This window comes from Myotis lucifugus, unplaced genomic scaffold, assembly GCF_000147115.1.
Source record: "Myotis lucifugus unplaced genomic scaffold, Myoluc2.0 scaffold_448, whole genome shotgun sequence".
Classification (NCBI taxonomy): Eukaryota; Metazoa; Chordata; class Mammalia; order Chiroptera; family Vespertilionidae; genus Myotis; species Myotis lucifugus.
Genome location: NW_005871496.1, coordinates 748839 through 758257, shown reverse-complemented (window position 1 = coordinate 758257; position 9419 = coordinate 748839). Strand labels below are relative to the sequence as shown.

At 60.5% G+C, this 9419-nt stretch overlaps 1 protein-coding gene across 1 annotated transcript in view; it reads left to right on the top strand.

Moving 5' to 3' along the window:
- The window catches only part of DSCAML1 (DS cell adhesion molecule like 1), a 95674-nt gene that overhangs the window by 45010 nt on the left and 41245 nt on the right, over positions 1-9419 (top strand). The window contains 4 exon segments of the mRNA XM_023744297.1: positions 1723-1922; positions 2465-2561; positions 3211-3339; positions 6535-6598. Coding sequence (XP_023600065.1) covers positions 1723-1922; positions 2465-2561; positions 3211-3339; positions 6535-6598 — 490 coding nt within the window.

Here is a 9419-nt window from a genome sequence, read left to right as displayed (position 1 = left end):
AATCCCGTGTTGATGTAGAAGCTCTCTTTATTCCGCCCAGGTTTATCCGAGTGAATTATGCAAATCTTTGATGGAAAAATATTCCTGCGCACATCCTTGAGTGTAAAACCTTAGTCAATAATTCATACCCGGATGTCTGTGACTGCAGGCTTTTTCTTCATTATAACTTGCACCTCGTTATTTGTCTTCCGCGTTTTATTGTCTGTCCTGGTGTAATGCCATGCATTATAAAAGGGATCTGCTCCATTATTTGATGAGCTGGGGCTGGGATGCTGGTGCAGGGGCCGCGGGCCCGTCATACCAAGTCCCACAGGACTGAGGCAGAGGAGAGGCGGTGGCTGGCCACGCGGTGTGAGTGCAGGGACACCAGGAGCCCCCTTCTCCCCCCACACCGTGCCAGACGCGCCCGTCCACCGCCTGGCATCCCCGGCGCACCACCAGGGCTCATGGCTTCCCTGCTCCAAAGGCTTAGTCCTCAGGAGCAGATGAGCTGGCAAGTTTGCTGGGGACGCCGTCTTCTGAGTAAGTCTCTAGAGCTAGAGGACATTGGGGGTACAGACAGGGCCAGCCCCTGAGGGCCAGCGACTCGCGCCCCGAGGGAGCCGCTGGAGAGGACAGTGCTGGGCTGCCGTGAGCTGGGCGCTGCTCTGCAGACGTGGCATGAGGAGGGGCCTCCACAGTGGGGTCGGGGGAGTGTCTGACTCTTTTTTTTTAAATATATTTTTATTGATTTCAGAGAGGCAGGGAGAGGGAGAGAGAGATAGAAACACCAGTGATGAGAGAGAATCATGGATCGGCTGCCTCCTACACGCCCCACACCGGGGATCGAGCCCGCAACCCAGGCATGTGCCCTGAGCAGGAATCAAACCGTGACCTCCTGGTTCATAGGTCGAGGCTCGACCACTGAGCCACGCCGGCCGGGCGGGAGTGTCTGACTCTTGCCATCACTCACAGCCTCCCAGTCTGTCCGTCAGTGTGCCTGACGCGCTCTCCCTCTCCCGCAGTGGCCACGGGGCCTGTGCTCTGAGAGGCGAGTCTGCCCGGAAGGTGGGGAGGTCAGGGCCAGGCCTGCGGACACATCGGAGCGCTGAGCCAGCGGGGCTGCATCCTGCGCCTCGGGCGTCCTCCAGCAGGTCCCCTGCCCAAGGCGCCGCTCTCCCCTGAAGTCCTGCCTGTCAGCTGTGCCTGTCCCACCCTCACCCTCCTCACCTCCTCCCTGGGGGGTGCGCCCTCTGCCATCTGCTCTCATCAAGGCCGTGAGGCCTCCAGGCCGGTGTGTGCGTTCCCTGTGCAGACACCTCAAAGCGTCATTACCATCACGTCACAGAACTGCTAGCATGACCCAGAGCCAGACCTATCTGATCAGGAGTAACAAACTCACGTGTGGATGTGTGCTATACTATATCAAAAGTTTGCTTCTGAGGGTGTTAATATTTGATAGCCATACTTCAGTGTATCTGGTCTCCCCTGTAATTGTAGGTACGGTGTGCGTTTTAAAACATTCTGAACGGGGCCCACGGAATGGAAGAATCCCTGGTGAAGGGAGGCTGCCAGTCATGGGTGGGGGAAGGAGAAAGGGAACAGGCAGATGGGTTCCCTATAGCCCCCCTCAGCCATTATCAGACCCTCTGCCTGGAGCTGAGGGGCTCCGTGGGGGGGGGGGGGACTGGGGGAGGGACTTGCCTCCCTCACTGGGGCCCCCCGCGCCCTCTCCCTCCCCAGGCCCGGCCATGATCACCTCCCACCCCAACACCACCATCGCCATCAAGGGCCACGCCAAGGAGCTGAACTGCACGGGGCGGGGGGAGCGGCCCATCATCATCCGCTGGGAGAAGGGGGACACGGTCATCGACCCCGACAGGGGGATGCGCTACGCCATCACCACCAAGGACAGCGGTGACGAGGTCGTCTCCACGCTGAAGGTGAGCGCCCACGCCCGGCTCAGGGACCCCGACTCTCAGGAAGTGGGGATCCCACGGCTGTGACATCTGTATCAATGGAGGTAAATAGAAAGTTTGGGGAGCCCCTCCCCTCATCCCCAAAATTACCTCCCTTTTCCTAGCTATTCCCTTCTCTAGCTAGGAACCTCGCCTTAGAACCTCACTCTATCTCCTCCTGACAGCCCCAGGCCAGGAACTGTGTGCAACCCTCAGCCCTGCCCTCTTCTCTAGGGCCCCTGCCTCCATTCGCCCTCCTGGGCCCTGGGCCCTCCCTCCCTCCCTCCTGAGCCCTGGACCCTCCGCCCTGGACCCCTGGACTCTCCCTCCCTCCTGGACCCCTGGACCCTCCGCCCTCCCTCCACGTCCATCCTTGGGACTGTCTGGGAATAGGAGCCCTGGCAAAACCCCAGAGGGCGCCCTCCCAGAAGAGGCCACGCTGGCCTCACTGCACTGAGCCTCTGCGGAGACCAGCTCTTCACCAGGCCCTTCCCTCCCTCTCCCTCCTCCTGCCTCTGCTGCCCCAGCTCAAGCCCGCGGACCGTGGGGACTCGGTGTTCTTCAGCTGCCACGCCATCAACTCCTACGGGGAGGACCGGGGCCTGATCCAGCTCACGGTGCAAGGTAGCCTCGCCTGCCCCACATCCCCTGCCCTTCCCAGGGACCGGGTGCCTGTGCTGACTCCACTTCAAGAGCAGGGGCAGTGCCCACCCCACAGGGCGGTGCAGCAGGGACAGTGCCCACCCCACAGGGCGGTGCAGCAGGGGCAGTGCCCACCCCACAGGGCGGTGCAGCAGGGGCAGTGCCCACCCCACAGGGCGGTGCAGCAGGGGCAGTGCCCACCCACATGGTGGAAGAGGATGACAGGAAACGGCCCTGAGGAGGCCTGCCCACCCTCCCTCCTGCCCGGAGTGGGCACTAAGGGCTCCCCAGGTGCGCTTCCAGGGCCAGGTTTGCAGAAGGGCGGGGCCTGGAGGCCGCGGAAAGGGAGTCAGGCTGGAAACAGCTCGGAATTCTGCGTGGGGGACACACAGGCCATCAGCTCTGAGGAGTCCCTACAAAGGGGCTGCCCTCTCCCAGGAAAGGAAGTGGGGATCCCCCTGCCGAACCGTGTGCCAGGCCTCTCCCTGCCTCACCTGGCCCACACTCCAGGGTAGACTACAGGTCACACTAACCCCCAGGGGTCAGCAGAACCCCGGGCGTCCCTGGGATGGACAGGAGGCCCAGCTCTCTGCTGCCATCCTCACTTCTGCCCCCTCCCCGCCACGCCCAGAGCCCCCCGACCCCCCAGAGCTGGAGATCCGGGAGGTGAAGGCCCGGAGCATGAACCTGCGCTGGACCCAGCGGTTCGATGGAAACAGCATCATCACGGGCTTCGACATCGAGTACAAGAACAAGTCAGGTACACGTGCTGAGCCGCCTGGGCCCCCGGGACAGCGCCAGGGCCTCGGGGCTGCCCTCTAGGCGGGCACGCCAGGACGCACCAGTGCGCAGCCCCTGTGGCTTCCAAGGGGAGGGACGCTGGTGGGACTGGGAACCCAGGGAGCAGACGGAGGGTCCACAGCCGATGGGAGGGGTCCCAGTGCTGCCCCTGGAAGCCCACAGAGTGGTCGGATTTAAAGCAATTCAAAGGCCCTGGGCCTTGGGCTGTGGCTGTGGGTCAGAGACACGGCGGCTGGCGGGCGACCAGCTGTCCTGGTTTGGGACGATCCGGTGACTGGGAGGGAGTTGGACGGCTGTTCCTTGCCGAGAATGGGTTGGGTCGTTGGTGGGTGGGAGTCCCCTGGAAGAGGAACCCTCCCAGGGCCCTCCCCTAGGGCGCAGCCAGCTCCTGCGAGGCTGCCCCACCACGGTGACCCTGTGGGCGAGCAGACAGTGGCCCTGGGTCTCTGGGGAACAGGCAGGGGGGGGCATGGTCGGGGAGAGGGGTCCCAGAGGGACAAGAGGCCTGGAACGTGAACCACGCCAAAGGTGAGGCGCAGGTGTTTGTGCTCACATCTGTGTGGCTCTCTCAGGGTGGCACCTGATGATGGGCAACGGGGGAGGGAGGGCGGGTCTGACCTGTGAGGGCCCTGGGTGGCCCCTGGGCAGGAGCAAGAGGAAAACAGCTTCTCATTCCGGACCCTCTTGTGCCTTAGGGATTCGCTCCCGTAGCTGTGCACGCTTTTCAAATCGTTTAAACACAAAACAGTCTGGGTCCCTGCCAGCCGCCTCATCTCGTGGGTCTGAGACGAGGTCCAACATTTCGTTTTCCCCCAGAGCTTTCCAGCCCCCTCCTGCCTTCCTTAGCACGGAGCGCGCTCGTGGGCTGCCCCAGCCCTGGCCCCGCCGTGCTCCCGCACCCAGCACAGCGCCCCACAAGGTGCTCCACGCGGCTGTGTGAGTGGGAGGGAGACACAGAGGCGCAGCTCCGAGCTGAGAATTCACGTGGAGGAGCCCCTCTGTCCAGGGCACTGGGGCCGTGTTTGATGCGGTTTCTACAGGAGAAGCTGACGGTCTCGCTGGGGAGAAAAGCCAGGTGGCAGCCTGCACCCGAGTTCGCCCTGCGTGCAGGAGGGGGTGCCGAGGGGGGCTCCCCTGGGGGTCAGAGAAGCATCTCCCCGATCCTGCAGAGGCCGCATTGAGCTGGGTCGGGAAGCTGGAGAGGTGAGGGCCTGGATTCAGGGAGAGGGAGGGCAGGGCCTGCGCGCCATGCGGGGAGTGGCCTTCCAGCCCAGGAGTCCAGGGGTCACAGAGCCACTTCCTGGGCCAGAAGACCAGCCGTGCTCTGGGGCCAGGCGGGGGCGGGCGCTCCAGCTGAGCCTTTCCTTCGCTGAGGAGGGTCACCGAGAGCCTGGCAACGGCTGGCTCCCAGGAGGGCTGGAGCAGCAGGCGCCGTGGGAAGGGAGGGGTGAGGAGGTGACGAGCAGCAGGCCCTCCGCAGGGACATGGGGTGGAGCCACTGTGCCCAGCTCACTCCTCAGGACTCTCTGAGGCCCAGAAGCCAGGCAGGAAGGGACGGGTGTGCCTGAGGTCCACGTCTCTGGGTGGCGGTGCAGGCTGTCCGGCCGCCCTGTCTGCCTCACAGCTGGGGTGGGCAGTGGGTGCAGGGCTGGCGCCCCCACCCCCACCCACTGCTCTGTGCACCGGCCTCCCTGCCCTCGCCTCCCCTCCGCCGGCCACTCCGTAATGTGTGGGAACCTTTCCTGGGGCAGCGCTTGGCCGAGCAAAGCTGAGAACATCACACGTCTGGACGGCAGCAAGGAGGCGGGAAGGGAAGATGCCACTCCAGAGCCTGTCCACGGCTTCACTGCCCCCCCGGCTCCCTGCAGTGTGAGGACTTGCCATGCCCACCCCAGAGCTGGGGCGCCGGATGGGAGGCCGAGTGGCGGGCGAGGCAATGAAAGCACCTCAGACTCTCCCTTCCCGGGGCTTTGCACCTGGAGAGAAAGAAAGCCGGTCAAGAGCACAGAGAAGCCCGGCCCAGTCCCCCAGCCTCGGGGGGCTCCCCAGACCATCCCACTCCCACGGCCTCCACCCTGCCTTTCGGAGAAGGAGTGCGGGAGAGCCACAGGTGACCCCTGGAGTCAGGCCGGGAGCCCAGCGAGCTCCGGGGGAGGTGGGGTGCCGGGCCGCCTGGCTGGAGAGCTCTGAGAGCTGAGACCACCTCGCACAGCTGTGGGAAATCCTTAGTAATGCAAGTCCCTCCCCCTCTAAGTCACAGCCCAGGGACCTGCAGGCTGGAAGGCCTGTGCCTGTCAGTCAGCAGCGGGTACTGAGTGCCTTCACCTTCCACAGGTCATGTACCCGCCCTGTGGTCGGAGAGAAACAGGAATCGCAGACAGTGCTGCCCTGGGAGCATGCAGCGCAGCTGGTGTGAGGGCACACACTGCACACACTGCACACACATGCTTCCAGGGCCACCGCACTGCGCCACGCAGTCCCGCCTCACGCACCACAGGCTATCACATGGGACCTGAGAAGGTCTCCTAGGGAACGGATGGACGACGCAGAGGGAGGAGGGAGATGCCTGTGTGTGTGTGTGTGTGTGTGTGTGTGTGTGTTTACATAGACCTTCTTCCTGCGTGTGGAACAGTGGAACAAGGACCACCATCAGAGCAGAACAGGCTGACCAAGGTCAGAGCCGGGTGACCTTCAGCAGCTACCCACTGTCCGGGGACATCTGTCTGTCCATCAAGCAGACAGCAGCATGCGCTCCCTGGGGGCCGTAAGGGTTAAGCGGGTGTGGTGGTGCCTGGCACGGAGCCTGGCACATTCTAATCCTCCACGGCCCCGGCCGGTGCCTCTACTCTCCCTTCCCCTGTCCCGACCCCCTTCGTTGCCCCAACTGTGCCTTTGCAGGTTCCTGCCTGGTCCTCATGCTAATCTTCCCAGGGAGGTTCCCAAGCCCGCCCTTCCTAAGCCACCCGCGCACGCCGGCTCTCCTGCCTGGGCAGCTGAGTAACGACACGTGGATGTGAATGACAGGCCGCAGCGTCCTCATGAATCTACCACGAGGACACTGTGCAGAGTTACAAATGCAGGCGCCACACTTTGCCCCTGTTCCCTACACAAGCAGCCGGGCGGGTTCTCTGAGGACGGCCTCCACGCCCTGCAGGCAGCCTCGTGGCACCGGCCATCGGCCACCACAGCGTGAGCCGCCTGTGTGACGTGTCATCCGTGTGAGCTAGAGTGTGGCTGGGAGAGGGATGGTGCTGGGTGGCGGTGAGCAGCTGAGGCCCAGGAACCTCCTCTGGGAGCTGCGGAGAGATGGCCACGCAGGCTCAGAACGCGGTCAAGGAGATCAGAGACACAGAATGGACGTGTTTCCCAAGCGCAGGCCGCTCAGTGCTCCAGATGTGGCTCTTGTCCGGGATGCTCCTCCACAGTGACTGTGTCTCCTGCAAACCAAAGCTCCGTGCCCCTCCCGTAAGCAGCCCGCAGAGCAGGAGGCACTGGCATCTCCCCAGCCGCTGCCTTATTTCTGTAAGAAGAATATTTTGCATCATAAACCCTTTGATGAAGAAAGGGAGAGAGAGCCCTTAATGAAATATGCTAATCTGGGTAAGCCCGGCTCATATGAAAGGGAATATTAAAGGAGACGGAATTGGCCAAGGCCCATGCGGTACCCTGAGAGAGCTGAAGAGGGAAGGGAGGGAGAACAGGCCCTGGTCCCAGCTGCTCAGGGTCAGCGGATGGCAGTGATCGAGTTTGGAAAATCAACCTGAGGCCTCCAGATCTGACTCGACGCATTAGCCTGGAAGGGTTGTGGGGAGAGAGCTGTTTTGTGCCAACATCAAAGATGATTTGGGAACACAAGGTCAACTCCACCTGCGAAGGACTGGCAACAGCAGAAAAATGGGGAGCCACTCATGGGATGTCCCCCTCCCCACCTTCCTATGATTGGCAGCTGAGTGAGGCAAGGGAGGGAAAGGCAGGGGTGTTTACTGCCAAAGTAAAGGACAAAAAGGAGGCTCTGACCCAAACCAACAACGGCTTTAAGTGCCCACACCGGCCAGGTTGGCATTAGCCTGGAAGGGTTGTGGAGAGAGAGGGCTGCTACGTGTCAGACGTGACTCTTCTCTTCAGGGAGCTCAGCGTCTCCTTGGGCTCACAGTGGACTCTCCGAAAAGACCTGGCAATGAAAAGGGCTCTAAGTGCTGTGGGCGTGCAGAGAAGAGTGATGAAGATGAAGCTGAAAAGTGGGGACCAAGCCAGACATTGCAGGGCCTGGGTCATGTTAAAAATTTTGTCTGGCGCTTCCAGTCCAGATGGCGGCATAGGTAAATGCAGGAATCGAAACCTCCTGCAACCACATCAAAAATACAACTAAACTACAGAACCACCGTCATTCCTAACCACCTGAAACCTAGCTGAACAGAAGTCCTACAACTAAGGATAGAAAGAAGAAGCCACATTGAGACTGGTAGGAGGCTGGGTCCACACCCACAAGTGCTGGTTAAAAACAGGAAGAATATCTCAGCTGCAGAGGTCACTCTGAGGATCCAGGGGCCCCAGGCCAACACCAGACCCCCAGCCCAGGGTTCCAGAGCTGGGAAGAGAAGTCCCCATAACTTCTGGCTGTAAAGGCCAGTGGGAATTGTGGCTGAGTGGTACAGAGGCTGCTGGTGCCCAGGCAGTTCCTCTTAAAGGGCCCAGGCACAGACTTATTCTGGCTCACTCCCTCTGAGCTCCAGCGCTGAAGCAGCAACTTGAAAGGCACCAGGGACATACGGGAAGAACTGAAGTGTCTGGCATCAGGGCGAGAGCTGGAGAGGCAGCTTTCTCCCAGACAGAAGTGCTGGAAGAGGCCATTGTTCCTTTTCTGAGTCTGCCTCCCATAGAGCCAGCAGGTGGGTGCCACATCTGAGTCACCATCAACCTAGCTAACACTGTTTACCTGCCCTGGTGATTCCCGGAGGCCCCGCCCACCCAACATGCAGGCCCACCCAAGCCCTTTCCAGTGGCTTTTCCATACAAACAGCCTGTCTTGGCTCATACTGCTTGTGTTCCTAAATCTCTCAAACACCAACATATGGTTCCTGTGTACCCTGTACCTGCCAAGGGGCCCAGGCCCGGCACTAGTGGCAGCAGGCCTTGGTTCGCAGTTTGGCCTCTCCTGGGCACATCAAAGTCCAGCACAAATAACAGCCATCTGCAGATCTCTCTGTATCTCATGCCAGGTGGCCCCTGACAGGGCACAGGCAGTGGCTGACCTTCGTCTGCACCTCCCAGAAGGCCCCAGAGCCGGTGCACCCAGCGGACAGCTTCAGACCATGCGGAAGCACCACCCAACCACCTCCACAAGGGACACACTCAAAGGGTGGACTCAGGAAGCACCTGAGCCCCAAACTGAAGAGAGTTCTCCTCCCATGGGCTTGTCCCCTGCACAGCTGATCCCTCACAGTGGTCACAGCTCATCCTTGCAGCCAATGAGTCTTGGAGTAAATCCCTCCCATTAATGTGCCAACAGCAATCAAGGCTCCACTACATCAGGAGGGTGCACAGAGCCCACAGGGTCGCACCTGAAGCACCCAGCTCAGGTGACCAGGGAGGCTGTGCCACTGGGCCCTACAGAACACCTACTACACAAGGCCACTCTACCAAGCCCAGGAGATGTAGCAGCTCTACCTAATACATAGAAACAAACACAGGGAGGCTGCCAAAATGAGGAGACAAAGAAACATGTCCCAAATGAAAGAACAGAACAAAACTCCAGAAAACAACTTAACAAAATGGAAATTAGCAATCTGTAATTTTAAAATGAAAAAATATATTTGAAAAAAGAAATATTGTATTTATCCTAAGGACAAGGAAAATGTATTGAAGAGTTCTATGCAAGAGGGTGGTAGTAGCGGATTTGTTTTGGGAAAACCATTCTCAATGCCAAGATAGAGTGCTTGGCCGGTAAGAGGTGCCAATCACATTTGTAGAGTGATGATGGCTGCAGTGTGGAGAACAGGTGGGAGGGGCAGACGGTGGGTACTGGGAGGCTAACTAGTT